Source organism: Erithacus rubecula (assembly GCF_903797595.1).
Source record: "Erithacus rubecula genome assembly, chromosome: 3".
NCBI lineage: Eukaryota > Metazoa > Chordata > Aves > Passeriformes > Muscicapidae > Erithacus > Erithacus rubecula.
Window position 1 is genome coordinate 52,888,529 of NC_136689.1, and position 19,511 is coordinate 52,908,039.

Sequence of the window (19,511 nt, forward strand, 5' to 3'; positions counted from 1 at the left end):
AACACTATATAGAAGGCACCTCCTGAGATAAATTCTAAGACTCTTACCTCATCATACATAAACTGTAGTGTTAAAGCAGATTTTCCTACACCACCACTTCCCACCATGATGACTTTGTGTAAAGCCAATGAATTCTGTCCTTTAGGTTTATTTGCTGCCATCTTTGGGTTGCAGAAAATTCACAGGTATCAAATGGAAAAATCTAGAAGAAAAGTATTTCTTCATTAGTTGCCTTTTCCTTCTACCACATGAACTGATAAAATTGATTTTTTTCAAATCCCTACATATTTAATGACTTAATTTCAGTTCTGCTTTAGTGAAAGCTACCTGCTCTTCCATTGGAAATCATTCCACAAATTATATTGAGCTCATCTCTTTATTTTAATTAAGCAAAGAAATCCTTCACTATTTGGAAACAGCATTTTCTTTTAGTGGCACAGTAGGTGTCAAAAATTCTTGATAGTTTATTACACAAGAATTGAAAAAGGAAGCCAAAGTGAGTCAACATGATATAATAAAACATGATATGACCGCTGCAGGAGAAGGAAACAAACTTTTGAAGGGAATTTCCAGTTTAAATGGCAAGCACTAAGACACAGCAGTAAGGATTAGCTAGAATACTTTTACAGGAAAAGCAAGCAAACTTAAAATACAAAAATACCAGGTTCAGTAAGTCAGAAACCAAAATAACAATCTAGTTTATATAGAGTGGAAAGATTCAACTTGCTTACAAATGCAATTATTTGTTATATTTGGAGTAGTTGTCTCAGTCCCGTGACTACTTGTTTAAACACAAATCCCTGCATCTCACCAACACCAAAGGGCTGTGACAGCTAATTCACATAGTTTAATGTATGTGTGCACAAACACTTTTGTAGCACTTGCAGCTATTCTGTTAACTTTACAAAAAATAAATCACACATGCTACAGTTTTAGTGGATCTCTCTTTTCCCACACTTTTGTTTCATTCTCTACCTACCCCCACAGTAATAAAACTGTACTTGTGAATGCTTGCACAGTTCTTAAAACAGAGGAAAATCCCTGTACAGTGACAGAATGCACTTTCCTCCAGAGACTTAAGGTCAAAACAAGGTCTGAATTCCAAAAGAGACAAAGACATCTACATTACATATATAAATACATTACATATATAAATACTAGAAGAATTTATGGTAGCAATTAAAATGCAAATTTCTTTTCTTTAATGAAAAACTCAAAAAGAACACCCTTGCATGACAGCACAGCTCTGTTATGTAACTACCAGATAATAACACATCATAGTGACTTGGCATCATTACCTTATTACCTTTAGCCATCATAATTATTTGACAATGGCACACTAAAATTACATCCTACTGCATAATGAATTACCCTTCTTGGCAGCTTAAACAATCAGAATGTGAAGCACAACAACTTTCTTAAAAGTTGTATCAAAAACCCTAGTTGAGGCCATGCACTAAGGCTCTGTTATCAGTGACGCAGGTAGTATAAAAACACTTTATTGGAGATTAGGCCAAACTTTCCTGGAAGTAAAATAAATACATGTCATCAAGGGTCTCACACTGCCATGCCAGCAAACAGGCTGGGGATGAGCAAGCAGCTAGGAGAGATATGCCTGGACCAGCTGACCAAAGGGATATCACCACACCATAGCTTAGTAATAAAAAAGTTGGCAGAGAGGCTAAAAGTTTCTCAGCACTGCTGCTGCTCAAGAACTGCTGGGCATTGGTCAGCTTGCAGTGAGCAAATTTTATTTAACTTTTCTTGAGTTTGTTTTTGTTTTTAAAAAATAGCAAGAAGTTATCATTATCCCAACCCACAAATTTTCTTACTTTTATCCTTTCAATTCTTTCCCCTCTCCCACAAGTGACAGGAGGAGGAAGCAGGCAGTGGGACTTAACCTGCCTACCAAGCTAAACCCACAAACTACATAAAAAACTCTTGAGATCACATCAGCACCGCTACCCATTCTGGCATCAAAGGATTCTGAAAATTCAGCTGAAAATAAAATCAAGTTCTTTTCCCCAGGAAGATGATCTAAGCAAAATAAGCATAAGTAAGGTGCTATACTCATTATAGGATACAGCAGAGAGGTACAACTAATATCATGCTCCAAGTTCTTTTAGAAAACAGATGGAAAAGAGCAAACACATTTCTGTTTTGGCTTAAAAAAGAAGCATTGCTTTCTTTTTACTCAAGAGGGAGTACGAGAACATGAAAATAGTTCAAAGCCGTGTACATGCTTTCAACCTACTACATTGTTTTGTCTTCGTGCACTTTTCTCTTAAAAACACGTCCTGAAAGTCATGCTTCTTAGTATGTATGTCAGACAAGTAAGAAAGAAAATTCACCTGAATTCCACTATCAACTGACAACAGCTCAGTTTGCAAAGCTCAGATTAAAATGTCTACCTGGATATGGCCTACTCTGTGCTTACTGAGCAAGAAAACAGACTATTCTTCTGTAAGCACTCCAGTACGGAAACAAGTCCAAATGATCTCAGCAGGAACTCACTCAGGTGAGTTTGGGCTAACAATATTACAGTCTAAAAAAATTGCAAATACACAGAAGCAATATTTCACCATAACATCTGTTTTAAATTAATCTCCAGTCATTAAGCAGATTGAGCAATGTGAAAATTTGTATTTTACTTCAACTTACAATTCAACAAGCAGTATTCCTGTGTGACAAACAAGTTGTTTCTTTTTGTACTCTCTGCAGCAGCTTACCCATAAAAAACCCAAAACATTTATTTCCGATTTGATCCTGACAAATAATCGTCAGTAAACAACATTCCATTAAGATACTGAAAAGAGCAGAACTTCACACTACTACAGACTTCAAATCTTCAAGATAAGCTTGTCATAAACACTATGCCACATTTTGTAATAGGAGGGCAGCTCAGGGATGTCAGTTTGCTCCCAAGTTGTTCACAAGCCAAGAAAGATATAATGCTGGCAAAATTCAGGTCTGCTGAGTATTAGACAATGTGGAAGGAGAGAAATAAGTTACAAACAATGCAAGTACAATATAGTATGATACTGTGCAAATAACACAATCCAAAGAGACTGCTTCAGAGCAAATACTGTGCTAGAGAGAAGAAAGACCTTGTTCTAAGCTATTGGCACGATTCTACCTGTTTCAGTGTGCTTTGAAAAACAAAGAGGAACCTAGATTCCAATTTTAACAGTAACGCGTCTGAAATGAAGTTTCATGCCAAGTCTTTCTGCCTGTAATTTATGTAGTCTGACTTATTTTCATAAGAAGTATTAAATTTGGGTCATATCTAGCTACTGAACTGCCCTACTTTATAATTACAATAAAACAGAGACTGGCAAGAACCCTGTTACATGAAGCTCAAAAAAACCTACTTCCTTATTAAGTATACCATGGGGTTTGCTATTATTTTAATCTTCGCAGCGCAAAATTATCCGCAGGTCAGAAGATAAATACAGGATTATCCTACAGACAAATCCTATGACACCTACAGCAGAAAGATGTTCACAAAGAGCCAAGCACAGGTCAGCTTTTTACCACACCCATTGGAAAACCCATCAAATCAATTCAGATGCTAACATACACAAAAGCTTTATTCTTAAACAGTTCTTTGTGCAGTTCAGCAAGTTGAAAAGGAAGCAAAAGCTTAATTGGCTTAGCAATGTACTGCAGTGTCTTCAGTCAGAAGGGTGCAAGCATTGTCCAAGCACCATGCTATGGATCAGACCTCACCTCCACTGAAGATAAACTCCCAGGAAGCTACCCTTTTCCAACATATTTGAGCAGATAAAGATACAAACAAATGAATCTCTGACTGCTCAGACAAAGTAAGCAGTTCTCAAAGCTCCTACAGCTATTTTATTGCCTGCTTGCAGATAAACACACCCATGATTCTGTGCTCCATTTAGTGGCAGGCTTCCAGCTGGAGCTAGGATTTTGGTGGTTTTTTTTTTTTTTTTTGAGCCAGGCTAGGGAGCAATTATATTAACTAAGAACTGCACGGGTAGGAATTCGTGCTAACACCAGTGATAGTACCTTGTCCAACAGTCTAGAAATCTGATCCAATGAGAGTAAGTAATTAACAATATAAATTAACTTAAAAGTTATTTAAGATCATTAAGGAACTTCTATCTGGAGTTGTAAAGCTGTTGGTTATCTTGAGTGACTGGCTCCTAGTTGTAACAATACTTAACTTCTCCTAAGTTTTATACATTACAGCCTGCACAAGTCCTCTGCACAAAAAAGACAACTTTAGTCCCTCATGGACTTACACACGACGTGCAGCTCCACCCACTACAAGAGTGAGCTGGATAGTGTAACAGAACTTGGACACCCCTAAGTATCATGTTAACTCCTGCATACAGCCTTGAAAACAGAATGGTTACCTCCAGATTAGCAAGAGTAAGATAGATAATAGGTGCCAGCACAAAAAAATAGTTTTAATCTTCAGGGACAATATTTTCAGGGAGAAATCTCTGCAAATACAAGTTAAGAAAAAAAAAAAAAAAACAAAAAAGCAGGAATCCTTGACCTCTCTTTATTACTCTTTATTTTATCCTTCTATTTACTATTCCAGCCAAATAAATTGAGATAAAAATATGCTTATGAGTGAAAACCTTTATGGGTTTTATCCCTCATTCATCTTGCTCATCTGATTAAACTGAGATGATGTTTCTTAAATTGTCTTGTTCCTCAACTGGCTTTTTATTACAGAATAACTTGCTCCAAACCAATCCAGGCAGGCCTCCTCACATACCCATTCCATTTGTCCTCTACTCCCCAATGCAATAATCTCAAGGTTCATACACTAAGGGAGAGCAAAAAAATGGCCAACAGAACAACTATGTACCATCCAAAGAGGACAATAGACACTCAATTTAGATTGCTTCGCTTCCTTCACAGGAACACTGTAGATCACAGGGTACAGAATTCCCCATATTTAGCCAGCACCAAATATTGAAGAAATTTATAGAAACAATCATATCCAAGACACCTACATCTCTGTCAAAATGTACCCAAAACTGGCCAAGAGGCCAAAAGCTAACAAAGAACAGAGCATATGATCAATATCATTTTCACATAGAAGGTGACCAAAAGAAGTCAAGAAGTTGTTCCATCCATTTTAATTCCTTGGAGTCTCATAAATGCAACATAAATGAGAACAGACCAGGAAAAGAAAAGCATTACACCAAAGTCACATCATTACAGGCACAAATTCAGCTGGCATCTTCTGCACTACTATACATAAGCTGAATGCAGGCCTTGTGAATATGCAGTTGTCCTTAACAGGAGGACTTTGATTTGCTGCATAAATTTGTTTGAAGGGGACTAGTTAAACACAGCTTTGTATTTACAGATAGCTGGTACAGTTAGCATAGTTGGTTCTAGTTAATAAGTAGAGATAGTGGTGCCTTTCTTCAATTGCAAAACAATTTGTTACTGTCAATTTTATAGCCTACATAAAACTAATATATCGAAACTGAATCCTAGTTTGCTTCCCTTCCTTTAAGAGAAGATTACATAAAGATTGGAAAGTCTGTCATATTAACCTCATTACCCACTCATTCTTATGATGAGTAACTTTCTTCCCTGAAGACTATTTTATATAATAAGCATCAATTACAACTGCTGGCTGATACATTATAGCATCCATCTTTACTCTGCTTAACAGAAATAGAACTTCATACATTTGAAGGAACAGGAATAATTTAACTGCAGTACATGAGCTGCCTGAACAATATTAACAGGTAGTTAATATGCTTTGACCAAAATACTTGCAAAATTATCAATTACTTACTGAACAATTAAAGAAAATTTAGCAATGTAAAATCACATTGCTCTAAGCAAATAACTTATTTTTAAGAAGAAATTAATGCCTGCATTACTCTGCACCTGACACTTAGTATAATCTATCACTGCTAGAAAAAGAAGACACAACTTAATTTCATGCTGAAGTGAAAATTTGTGACAATTATTTGACAGTATTTTATAAAGTGGGTTTAAAAATTCTCCAAAGTTTTTTAATTCCCCAAAGTGAATCAAAACTCTACTGCCTCATATGACCTACAAATTACAAGTTCAATTTCCTAAGAAAAAGCTCAGGGAAAAGAAGTTTGAAAAATGGCAACATATTTAATATCCAAAGACCATGAAGCAATATAATCTGTTACAATCTATTGTGAAAATATCACAAACTCAACCAGTTACTTCATGGTTTATCGAATTCCACAGTTTCAGTCTAGTTAACAAGAGCAAAAGTATACTTGAGAATGTATTGTTGGAAAATAGCACTAGCATACTAAGTGCCAAATATCTGGAAGACACCTCACAAATGATTCAGATACTTCTGCAACAAAAGCATTCCTGGAAAAGGAGGGAAGCAGCTCCAGGCAAGCAGAATCTAACCCTCCCATCATCTGGTTCCAATTACAACATTCAAACCAGATCAGCAGAAACACCCCATGACCCAGAAATTGATAGGATATGTGAGGACACAGGATGGGACATGATACCAGCTGCTTTACGAACTAGAGAATAAGGAAGTTTTAAAAGTTAAATCAGCATTATTGTTGTGTCATCAAGTTTGACTGGTGTTTTATTACAGTTTAAATGCACAACATCCATCAAATTCTGCACAAAATAACATCAGTATTTTATTAAGGTAGAACAAGTATTTCAAATGTTAAATAATCACAATCAACTTTAAGTAGTAGATTAGTGAAAGAAGAATGAACCCTGATGTTCAAACCGATCTTGGAAATTACTAATCTCATTAGATAATGAAGCAGGCCTCCTGAAATTCAGCCTCAAAGAAAGTTACAAACTTTCTCAAGTATTTCCCTATGTCCTGAAAACAATCCTTTGACATAAACTTGCTTAACTAGGAATTAGGATTTGGAGCTTCCCATTAGTTTAACATGCAGTTAAATCACATTCAAGGTTTTGTAAGAACCCTTCTTTCCAAAGCTTTCTGGGGCACACCTTAGAAGGTGCTTGTGCCTTCCACACCCACAGAACAAATTTACTTCGGTGACTGACTACACATGTACTAATAAAAGTAAAGGGTGGAAGACTGAACTTCAGTTCTATCTCTCAGCAGAAGCAAATCTCCTCAGGCAAAAGGCCTAAATTTCCCAGCTCCTTAAGACAAGTACTTCAAATCATAACCATATCTAGGTACTTAACCTGGAAAAGTCAACCAGTCAACTCTCCACCCATTAACAGAGGCCCATCCATCCCATAAATTTCATTGTGTTGGTATAAAGAACAGCAGTTCCCACATGCCCACAGCTTTATATTATTAAGACATCATCAGAAGCATTGTGATCTCTCCAACAAGAAGTCACTAAAACATAAGAAACGAGTACACAGACTTCCAGCAGTCTCCCAGAGGCTCCACAGGGCTTTAGTGCTGACTTCTGGGCATGGCCATGGGTTCAACAGCACCTTCTGAAGTGAGAACAGATAAGTGTTTCATATGCTTTGAGTCATCATTTCAGCATTTTCTTATCATAAGGTCCCTTTGGTTTCCTGTAAGTTGACTTCTGAGGAAGTACTTCCAAAAGGAAATTTCTTGAAACTCACATGGAACAGCATATCAAAACCTGGACAAATTGAACAATAGAAGCAGTCTAGAACAAAATCAAGGTCTTAAGATTTCAAACCCTGTAGTGTACTGAAAAAAAAGCAGCTCCATTACTGTCCACATAAACAAAACTGACAAAGCTGACAAAACACACAGCCCTTGGGCCCAACTGTGTGTGTGTCTGCAAAACTGATACAAATCAAAGCTGCAACAGTCTGCCCGATGTTCCCATATCCTTTCTCCCAACAGCTCTGGTGCAACTATTAGGTGGCAAAGCACTTAAATTGCTTTGGAAAAAAAATTAACCTCTGCTTTTTTTTTAACAGATCTGTTACCTAAACAAGTTTGCTGGTACCAAAGACAGCCCAGAACAGCAAATAGCCGAACATAGGGAAAGCAAAACTATAGCACTTCCAGCCTATAAACACTGTAGCAAAACAATGCAAGTGTTCTAGGGTTCCTGAAACATAATCTGGCATCTATTGAAGACTCCTCATTTTTTTCAAGTTACGTAATGGCTATTACAAAACATTGGGAAGAATTCTAGATACTTGCAATGGTTTATCTGTACTGATCCAGAGATCAGTGGGAAGAACAGCAAAATCAAGCCCACCAACAAGGTTAACACAATGTTAAAGCTTGCTTTCATAGTTCAATGGACTAAAGTTACACTGTGAAATAATTTCAGTAATACACACATTTACATAAAAGTCTAGAATACCGTTCCTGCTTCTACAAGTTCAGTATGTGGCTGGTGCCCTGTCTGTCTATTCGAATCATTGAGGGAACTTTGTTTTCTGAGGCTGATGGCACTGAAGTGCTTTAACACAAAGTGCAAGGGTCATGCCTTCTTTCATATTCAAGTTGTAAACATGAAGATCTCTAAGAGATCCTTCTGTAAACAGAGGGCATTCATTTTGTATTGATTTAAGATTATACATCATGAAGAGAGAATTAACAATCACAGCAGACACGACAGAATAATTGCAACTAGCCTGTCAAAGCCATCCACAGACTTGCATGGTTACAGAGGGAAGGCAGAAAAACAGGTACAAGGGTACTACAGCTGATCTTCCACCACGAAAGGCTGAAACAGATGAGGGGGACATCTGTGGAGGAGCCTCTCACATCAGAGTTATCCATAATCAAAAGTCAAGTTACATTCATGGGAGATGCATTAGATATAGAACAAATACACTCTCCCAACCCCCATTCCCTTACACACACCCCCCCCCCCCTTGCCAAAATGTAAGAGTAAACATAAAGCCTACAAGGATGAATTTTAGTAATGCAAAATTAACAGCTCAGGTTCTTAACTAGTGCTATTCTACCAAGAACTCAGTGAAACATTTAAAAAACACATTTAAGGTAGTGTCACCTAAGACATATGAGATACAGCCATTTCTCATCCTGTGTTTCAAGTACAAGAAAGCCCATCTGGAATCTAACTTTTGATTAATGATAAGCTAGTCTTCACTGACACTTGCACAGGGCTGCTGCTTCCAGCTGTTCTAAAAAGCAACAAGAATGGAGTTCCCTTGAAGGTATTATGTCAGAGCTTGTAGCATGAGCTTCAGCAGTGCACTTTTAAAAGAAGTTCAAGAGCACTGCATTCAAAACCTGTTCACAGCATATTCAGTATCAAAAATTCAGGGTTTTTTGGTCAATCATATTTCAAAAGTAATCTCAATCACATGTATGTCCTTTTTGCCCCTGTACATTTATACTTCAATATACACTATAAAATTAAAGGAAGATTTAAGTGTAAGCATACTGACTTGGCTTGATGAAGTAAATTCTTTGAGACAAGTCTGAAGGTGGCTTCGCAAAGACATACTTGAAAAACTATAGGCTTTCCTCTAACACAAGTATCTTTTAAATTGTTATAAACCCTAGTCTTCCTCTGTAAGCTCAGAATGTCAGATATGCATTTTCTAGAAATAGCAAATATTTGCATGGTTATTTTTACAGCCAGAAAGAATGAAAAATCAAGATCCACATTGACTAAACTCAAACTGCACTCAGACAGTTTCATTGCTCTACAGGCAGGAAAGTTCACTTATGACAGAGAAATCCTGAAACAAGTGGTATCTGCAAAGCAAAACAGCTGTCAGGCCCATGGCAGGCTGCACTCAACCATCCTACAGACCCTACAGAAGGGATGCAGACAGCATAGGTTAGGGCTCCACCCAGCAGAAGCAGCCTTGTTGTTTTGCAGGCATCTCTTGTCACACCAAGACAAGTTCCAATGCTGATAGCTCAAGGAATTTATCCTGCTCAAACAACTGTTTTTCCTTGTTAGCTACTCATAATAGTACTACGGTGAAAACTCACATGAACACCCTTAAATTCTTTCAAGTATTAGTACAGACAGAATGAACACAGGAGCCTTGTTTGAGTAACACTCCTATGAAATTCTTGACAAAGTCTAAGCTTTCAAATAAAGCATTTTTGAGGCAGGCACTGCCATCTTCCACAAGTCAGTGCCTGGGTGAATGAAGTTTAAGCAAAAGCTGAGTAGGAATACCACAGTACATTACCCTTCACATCTCATGCTAATAAAACAGCTTCTAACAATGAAGGATGCAGGAAACGAGTGCTCCAGCAAGTGCAAGCATGTTTACACCAAAGGCCACAGCACAAATGGTGCAAGCACACAGGACTGAATGGAGGGCGTTAAGAGACACCAAGAAGGTACCACCAAGTTCTTCACCTCTTCTTCACAAATACAGGCCAGCATTCTCTCTCCTCACAGGCAGATTGCATCAATACACCAGCCAAATGGAACCTAATGAAATATGAGCATGTTGGATTTTGCATTTCAAAAATTTCCTTTTATTCCTCTAAGGAAACATGCAGCTGCAGCAAATTTCTTTAGTGAAATCTGACTTGGCAAAGTAAGTGACTTTCATTCATTTTATGACTTTGCTGTCTGTTTTATCACCTAATTAGAAATGCACAAGTATTTTACTGTAGTATTACTGCAGGAGCATTACTTTTGTAGCCATATTTGGTTCCTGTAATGTCTCCTTCTGTTTATGTTCTCTGCAGCGCAAATTTCTCCTCCTAAAATCACAATAATTATTCTGTTTTATTCAGAGAGAAATTATTTCATATGCACAATTCACTGAATGAGACTGGTTTGCAAATACACAAAAACCTTTTGAATAGGTGATTCAAGAAGTAGTTATAGACCTGATATTGCATAGCAATGCAGCACTCATAAAGCTGAAACACTGTTAGGCAGATCTCTCCCCATTTTTAGATGCCATTTATCCTAATCATGTTAGATACATGTTTTGAAAAAATTATAGAGTTAATCTAATAGACCTAAAAGACCCAATCAGGCACTGAATTGTCTTTTAGTGCAATATATTCTTTCCAATTATATGATATATGCTTGCCAATCATATGACACAATAGACTTTCATGGTTATTTCACATATGATGGGCATTAAACTTGCAATGGCTAGAAACAGAAGGCATTCCGTTCATTAAATTAATATAAAATTATCAATATTCAAGCCAATTTAACAATTTTCACATCAAGTGCCAGTGCAAGGTGGTTTTCATCATTTCCTGTTTAAAATACTGATCACACTTTCCTTGCAGTACCACAGAAGGGATTTTCAAACTGAATGTTTACAAACTTTAAAATTGCTTTCTGCTCCTGTTTCAATTCTTACAGATCTTACAATGCACAGAGTAACTCGGAACTGTTGAATGAATGTAAATTCACAAGAATGTAAGTGTGTAAGTTCCAAGTTTTAACAGAACAGGCTATCTAAAAAAAGTTCTTTACAAAGCAATGTATGTTAATATCAAAGATCAATGCAGAACACAGGAGCAAGCATAACACTTATTTCTGACTATCTGGGGAATCAAGTGAAGCAGCTATCAAAAACTTTGGGTAAACAACCTAAAAATTAGTTTTTAAATCATACTCCAAAGGCAAAGACTCCTGGAAGAGGTACTGTTAAGGATGGTGCACATCACTAAATGGGTCTCAAGTGTGTCTCTCTTCCCATGAGGACCTGACATGGAATACAAAAGCTAAAGGCATTCCAAAAGTGGTCACAGACCAAACTTGGTTTATTTTAGAAGTCACTCTCCCCATGGAGAAACCACTATAGAAGTCTATCTTTTGTGAAACCCAATATCTTTATCAACATTTAACTAATTTAATTCTTTTGTGTTTAATTAATTAAACATACGTTGCAATGCTAAACAGTACCAAGTGTGACTGCTTTCCTTTCTGTACACACAACCTTTTAAATTCCTGTGAGAAGTATGGGACCTAATACCTTTTCAATGTTGCAAAGTTTTCTCCTGCTTAAGAAACCTTCACTACCCCCAACTTAGGAAAACATTTTCTTTTCAGCTGGTCACTTGGAAGTTTTCAATTCAGTGGCAGTACTTGTACTAGCATCAGTTCACCACAGAGTCAGAAGCTAATTTTACTGCTTTTCTTCTTGAAGGGGTTTATTTCGTCTACCTTAATGCACAAGCACTCGGAGTCCTGCATAAAGCCTGGAAAAGTCAGTATTATTAAAACCTGTTCCTGTTGTTCACAGATGATATTATGACCGGTCTTAGTTTGTTGTAAAACAGGAATTATGTTCTTGAAAATAACTCCTTCAAACCCCCTTCTAACTGTGCTATTCTGACTGGGTTAGGTTTCAGTATTTTATCATATTTTATTTCATTGTTCATACTATCTTAAAAGAAATCCTAGTACTTGGCTACAAGATTTGTTTCTGTTTCAGTTTTCCCTCAGAGAAACATGTTTTCCCCCATATTTGTAAAAAAGTATTCTCCCCTAAAATTGTAGCAAAATTTATTAGAAAGATTACAATATAAAACTTCACTTCTCAAACAACAGACTGTTTTCCTGAAGTTTTCCAAACTACTCTTAAGATCATTAGATTTTAAGACTGCTTTTACAATGCTCTTCAAAATACCCCAGAGTCTGAAGAAAATCAGAAACTCTGCATGTTACAAACATGGTCTCAGTTCTAACTCATGCATCTTGCAGAAATATTTTTGATAGTTTACTTAATTCCTCTATCTGCGTTGACTGCAAGAGCTATAAAATTCAACCTTTGCAAGACAGTAAATACAACAGATACAGCTTAACTTTCACTTAACTTTTAGAAAAAGATGCTCTTTTACTAAAGTTCAGCATGTACTGAAGAAAGTTACCTAAAAAGAAACAACTTTCTCATTAAGATCCAATAAAAAACATTAAAGAGACAGAACAGTGAAGAAGTTTCTCAAAAATCAGGACCTTCTAAGGTTTCAGAATTATTTCAAACTGAAACATTTCATCTCACTCTGGTTCTTGGGCAAAGAAGAGCTGAAAAATTCCAGCATTTTTGTGAGTGGCTGCACTATACAATCTTTAAGTGTAATTGTAACTGTAAGCCCATCACTACGCTAATAACTACATGGCCAAAATTAGTGATGGACAGGGAAACAGTTGCATGGGTGTACATATACAGGCTTTCCTAAAATATTTTGTGTATCAGCTACTGGCCTCTTCAACAACATCAATCTACACATTTTTACCTCCCACACTCTCAACACAAGAAAAACCAGTTGGCAATGCCTGCAACAGGATTTCTTAACAAAGGACAGAGGCATTTAAGATATGGAATACATATAGGTCAAAAGTGAGTATTTTCCCCAGAAGCACAAGGGTAAAAAGTTGATATGACTTAAGATCCAACCTATTATCAAAACAAGATGTGAGAAATAAGACAAATACATATCTTGAATTAAGACTTAGAATTTAACTCCTCCAAGTCCAAACGGCAGCAACAGCTCCTGCTTACTTATAAAACCTGTGACAAGTTCTTTGCAGAAAGTATGTTACACCTAAAAAACACTTGGTTAACTCTCTTTAGTATTTCTGAAACAAATGCATCTATATTTCTTTAGTTATTTTTTCTAAAGCAGTCCCTTATATTACACTATACATTAAAATGAGTACTGATACAAATCAAATTAATAATTCAGATGAGCAGCCTCCTTGTTCTTTATCAGTACCTTAACTTTTCATTATTTTTCTTATCACAGTCTTCATTAAACAGGGAAAAACAATCAAGTTCTGGCATTTCACACATCTCAAATTAGTGGGTCTCTTCTAACACTGTACTCTGAGATGTTGCAGAATTCCTGGAATTAGGAATGTTACCTGTGACTATATTTTCTTTCTTACAATACTAACCATTTAATAACATTTTAGATAGCAAACTTGCTGAACTGAAAGCAGTTTCTGATATGCAGCCTAACTCATCTGATCCTTAAATTTTGAGTGACAACACTGGACTGCATAGAGAAGGAGTCCAAAGTACAGTGTTTTCTTTCTAGGTTACGTTTTCCTGATTTATTACATACTTTACTCCCATTGAATATAAAGTCTGGAATCTCAAAGCCATCAGGTCTAATCAGCAGCAGACAAAAAAATATACAATCTGGAGCAGTAAAAAAGGATGCTATAATAAATCACACTCATACAGGCTCATACTGTATCATTGACTTCAATATATGAACTACATCAATATAAATAAATTTCACATTCATTTTCAAATCAATGAAAACTTCAAAAATGTTGAGAATTCAAGTTGTGATAAAGTACAGTGAGCTACCAGTCATGACTCTACTGGACCACTCACTGAAGCATTGCAATGAACTCTTAATTTGGACATTATAAATTTTGACAAAATTTTACAAAAGTTTTGCAGTGCAGAGTGCAGTGTTATTTGTAAAAATATGAGTGTTTGGATTGGAATGAAGCTTACTGGCATGTTACACTACATAGGTGAAATTAATTCAGGTGCTTTAAGTGTGCAAGAACTTCATGATTTAGTGGTGTCATCCCAAAATAGCTCTTCCACACAACAGTCACTTGGACTCAGTGCTTGGATTCATTGATTTTGCCTACTTTGATCTCCAAGGGTGACACTGACAGATGGTTAATGATGAGCTGCCACCAGCCTTGCTTAGAATAGGGCCCTCGGGTCCATCTACTCAAACATCTCCCATTATGTGACCACACCCCTCGAGTGTGGGTTTTGTGACTGACATAGCATGCCTGCAGGTGTCTGTCATATTAACACTGTTTCCCTGTCTGGATAGCTTCTTTTATTTTGAGGTCTGAAACAAATCCCACTGGGCAAGTGATGCTGGTATTAGTATTAACTACTTCCATGTTAAAAGTCTTGTCAGGAGACAACACAGCTATACCAACAGGACTACACTGCTACCCCTTGAAATAACAGACTTTCTTTCCTCTGCACCACCTGACGGACTTGAATGGGAGCACTAGCAAAGCAAAGGACGATACCACACATAGTTGGCTTTTTATTTTCTTCACAGATGTTTCATTTTTGCAAGACTTTCATGTTGATTGCAAACTATTTCATGTTGACAAAAACATTTCTAACTGTCTGTAAGTGGGTGCTATATGTAGAGCATTCTCAGACTCTCAGAAACAAGGATCAGAGTTAAAGATCAAGTCTTACAGTAGTACAGAAAGCTATTAAATTAGTATTTGAGAGCATAAAACGAAACAGGTACCAAGGCCTGAATGCATGGTTGATCCCTGCTGCCCACCTACTAAGCACAGGTGCAAAGTGCCTTTGTAAACAGCATTTTCCATAATTTGCAGAAATACTTGATCAGTGATACAGTATACATCATACAGTTTACATGCCAATTTTAAATGAAACCTTGTGGGCCACTGCTAACAGACATTCCCACACTCTTGCATTAAAGGATGTAGTAAACATACTGTTATAGATAAAACTACAATGTATTATACATACATACAATACATGAACTTTATTAGTAGGAATTTAATGTACATTACAATTACTTCGACTAAGGAGCCATATCACAAAATAATTATCATTGATTCCACTCTGGTAACAATTGCAGAGTTACCGTGCAACCAACTCTACATCCTGTTTGTTCTACCTTCTTTGCATTCTTGGCTCCCTTCCCTTACAAAATGATTACAGCATAGCTTTCTTTGAATTCTCTGTAGTACCTATCTATGTAATCCAACATCTTCAATACACCTTCTCTGTTATTACCCCTCTATGCAAAGCCTGGACACACAGTGTTGCTACTCTACTGTCCCAAAGGTGCTGGGAATTTTTGAATCCTAAACAAAATATGACTAGCAAATACTAAGCCCCACTCTGGGCAAAGGTAATGAATTCTCTGACTGGCTCATTCTAAGGCAGCATTACTTCATCTATACTACATTTCTTTCCAACTTGTTCCTACCTTTCAAATCAATATTGTTTTTTCTATGGGAATTTCAGAATTTTCCTTCCTGCTGTAAAGAGTCTCTAAGGCTCCAGCCTATAAGCCTAACCTGATGGTTATGGGTTGCATAACTACCAAAGAGATTCAACAAGCAGCTGTAAACACTGATAAATCCTTGGGCTTTAGGTGCTGACTGACTCACATTAGTTAAGAAAATAGGATGAGTAGCAAAATAGGATTTAATAATCCCCTGGTCTGCAAGGTACATTTGCAATAAAGTGACTAAGTTATTTATATCCACAAGGACTACAACCAATTTCACATTCTGCAGACAATAAGCCCTAAAAATAACTTTTTATAACTATCCTGAGAGCTGATTTTAAGTACTGCAACAGACTAATAAAATGTAACAATTTCTTCCCTACTTAGCAAGTTATAAAATGTAAAATATTTTGCAGAACATTTCATGGACATACATAATGCCAACTGTTCTATTTTCTTGGTTCCTCACATAAATTCTTTTCAAGGTAGAAAGGAGGTTTAACACTGCTCCTGTAATTAATTGTGTGTTTTAGGCAGGCAGGCTGCAATATGTTCTTGAGTATGCTGTCACCAGCCTACCAAACTACCTTGTTCACATAAAATATATTTCAATTTAGATGCAAAGTAATTTCAATAGCTTGGAGCCATTAGAAGTTTACTGGAAGCTGGCTATAAGCACTTTCAAGGGGGTGGGGAGCTCCCTGTCTAGAAGATGTTATCAGCCACTGATTCCCAGGACCACTGTATCCTACAGCACTCACTAGGGATGGCAAAGCAACCAATTCTAATCACAAAGTTAAAAGACTTTTCTCATATAATTATTTCCTCTTCAGTTGTAAAATTGCAGCAAAAATAATGCTGTTGTCAGTTGGCTGAAATGCACTGCCTAAACAACTTTTTATATAAGACACTGATCTATAGTATCCTTAGATATCAGAGACTGACATATATCAGTTTCTAAGACAGTAGCATCTTTTGTCACAGCAATTATCTTCTTCCAAGTCAGATACAGCTGAAATTTAACAGGAGCAAAACCACTTAGATGGAACACCTTTGTTTCAGGGTAATACCTTAGAAAAAGTAGATACAGGGATGTCAGTGCACGACTTAGTAACTCAGGTTAAGAACAGAACTGGTCTTACAGAAACTCTAAGTCTGAATACAGAAGACACATGGACCATGGCAAGGTTTCCAACTACACTTAGTCTTGTGCTTCTCCTTGGTCCTTATGCAGCACTGCCTTATCCTCACAGCCACCATCTCTCCCTGCTCTACTTCACCATGCCCATCCCTTCCCCTCAATATCCTACTATACTTCTGGGTTATTTATCTAAAGAGTATGTGACCCAGGTGACAGAGATTACAAAGAACGCACAGGTAAGACACATTCCAGTTTTCACTTTCATGGCTAAAGATTCTCTCCTTAAGGCCCAAGAAAAAAAAAAATAAATACAGACAACATTATTACAACAATGTCAAAGAACACAAAACTCAAAATACTTCATCTTAGAATGTTTGTAATTTTTCCCTTCCTCAAATTCAAAAGAGCAATAAAAAGCAAAGACTGAGATCAAGGAATTTGCAATACTGAAGGAATACATCCACTATCCAGCATCACAGGTTATTTAACCTCAGTTGACCTCCCATGCAGTGGACTGAAAGCTTTTTTTGATTTTTTTTTTGTGCAACACTACATAATATTTTCCTATTTCTACAGAAAAGAAAAAAGGGTAAACATGACTAGCACAATCAATCCCTCAAATTTCTACCATTTGGAGGCTTCCACAAAAAAGTGTTTGACAACGGTCACTCAAGCACAGACTGAAAGACTTAAAACTCTATCAGAGATTGACGTTTCAAACAGTTGTTCTTCATTCTATTAAGAATGCTCACAGTTTCCCAGGACTTTTAATGTTGAGGTACATGCTATTAGATTAATAAATCAGCTGAAAAGAAGTGGATTTTAAATTAAGAATCCAGTTATAATCACTGTAAATTATCCTGAAAACTAACAGAAGAGCAGCATCTCCTCCCAGTCCAGCAGCTCTCTCAGGAGCTCCTCTCAGTTTAACTTTCAGTGGAAAAGACAACAACGGAGAGGTTATGGAGAGATCTGAACATAAAACTGTATGTAAACTGAAATGCCAGCAGAGGCACGTATTGCTTGCACTTTTCAAATGTAATGTTTTGCAGCGTAGAATGCAAATCTCTTTCCAATAAGAACTGGAAATGCAAGCGTGAAACATCAGGGTCATTTTGAGTATGAAAAAACCACATTTTGGCAATCTTTCTGCCCGGACGGTTTGGGGATGCTACAGAACAAACACACAGATCGCTCTTCAGGTGACTCTTGGGATACATATGGCCCACTTAACATCTTCATTTTAAACACCCAATTAAGGGGAAGGAGCCGAAGCTATTGACTTCCATTTAAAAGAAACCCAAACGCAAACACCAAATCGCTTACCTAACCAAATGAGTGAGCATCGAAAAGCTCTTTTATTTGGGGAACTTAATAGCATACTTCGTACTTCTCCCTTGTGTCACAAGCAAACACAAGCTCTAGTTACCAGTAACTAAAGAAAAGCCCAGCACATGAAAGCGGGCAGCAATTAAATGTTACAGAAACCCAGCTCTTACTCACCCCAGAACCGCAGCGCCCACATAGACGCACAGGGTCTCCGGCGCCCGGCCGGGGCAGGAATCGCCGCTGCAGCCGCCGCTCGGTCCCGCCGGGTGAGCGCCCCGACCCCGCTCCCCGCCAGCCCCGGGGCGCGGCCCCTTTGTTCGGGGCGTCGCCGCTGCCGCGCCCGCGCCCCGCCCTGCGCAGGTACGGGCGGTGCCCGCCGCCGCCCCGCACCCGGGAGCCGCACCCGCCCCCGCCGCAACAGGCGGCCGGACCCCGCCGGGCCCCGCCGCCCCTCCCCGCTGCTCCCGCGCCCGCCGGGCTGCGCCGGAGGTCGCCAAGGTCGACGCCCGTATCCTTCAGGGAGCGGCCGCCAGGCCCCCGCAGGAGGCTCGGGGCGCCGCCCGCCCCTACCCACACCCCGGGTGGGGCCGGCGGGCGCGCACGGCCGACCGGGGGCGGCGGGGCGGCAGCCGCGCCCCGACACCGATTCACGGGCGGCGCAGAGCGGCGGGCGCGGAGCCGCCGGAAGCCCCCGCCCGCACGGCAGCTTCCCCCACACCGGAGAGCTCCCCCGGCGCGGGCGGAGCCGGTTCCTTGCGCTCCCCCCGGCCCCAGTCCCAGCCCCGGCGGCGGCCTCGCCCCGGCCCGGCCCGGCCCGCGCGCCCCCGTCTCACCTGCGGCGGTGGTGCCGGCGGCGCGCGCTCCGCTGCCCGCCCGAGGAGCGCGCGGGGAGGGGCGGGGCGCGCGAGGTGAGGCCCTGGCACCGCCCCCGCGCGCACGGCCGGCGGCGCGCGCGGCCCGGGGCGGAGGGCGGGCCCGGGCGGGGCGGGGCGGGGCGGAGAGCGCCGCCGCAGGGGCCGCAGCGGCGTCACCGGTCGCGGCCCCGCCTCTCCCGCCCCGCGGGCGGGGCGCGGTGCAGGCGCCGAGGCGCGCAGGCGCAGTGCCGGCCAAGGCCCAGCGGAGCAGAGCCGGGCGGCGCGG

The 19,511-nt window shown here is 39.3% G+C and overlaps 1 protein-coding gene across 2 annotated transcripts in view; it reads right to left on the bottom strand.

Annotated features, from left to right (window-relative positions):
- RALA (RAS like proto-oncogene A) overlaps window positions 1-19,345 on the bottom strand; it is a 37,130-nt gene extending 17,785 nt beyond the window's left edge. Inside the window, exons 1-2 of one of the 2 annotated variants that reach the window (XM_079301972.1) lie at window positions 19,205-19,345; window positions 48-202 (exon numbers count right to left, since the gene is read on the bottom strand). In XM_079301972.1, coding sequence (XP_079158098.1) covers window positions 48-161 — 114 coding nt within the window. In that variant the 5' untranslated portion in view covers window positions 162-202; window positions 19,205-19,345. Of the gene's footprint in view, window positions 1-47; window positions 203-18,545; window positions 18,677-19,204 lie in introns of those variants that run through there. The other variant, XM_079301973.1, reaches the window with a different exon arrangement.
- Window positions 19,346-19,511: the final 166 nt, after the last annotated feature.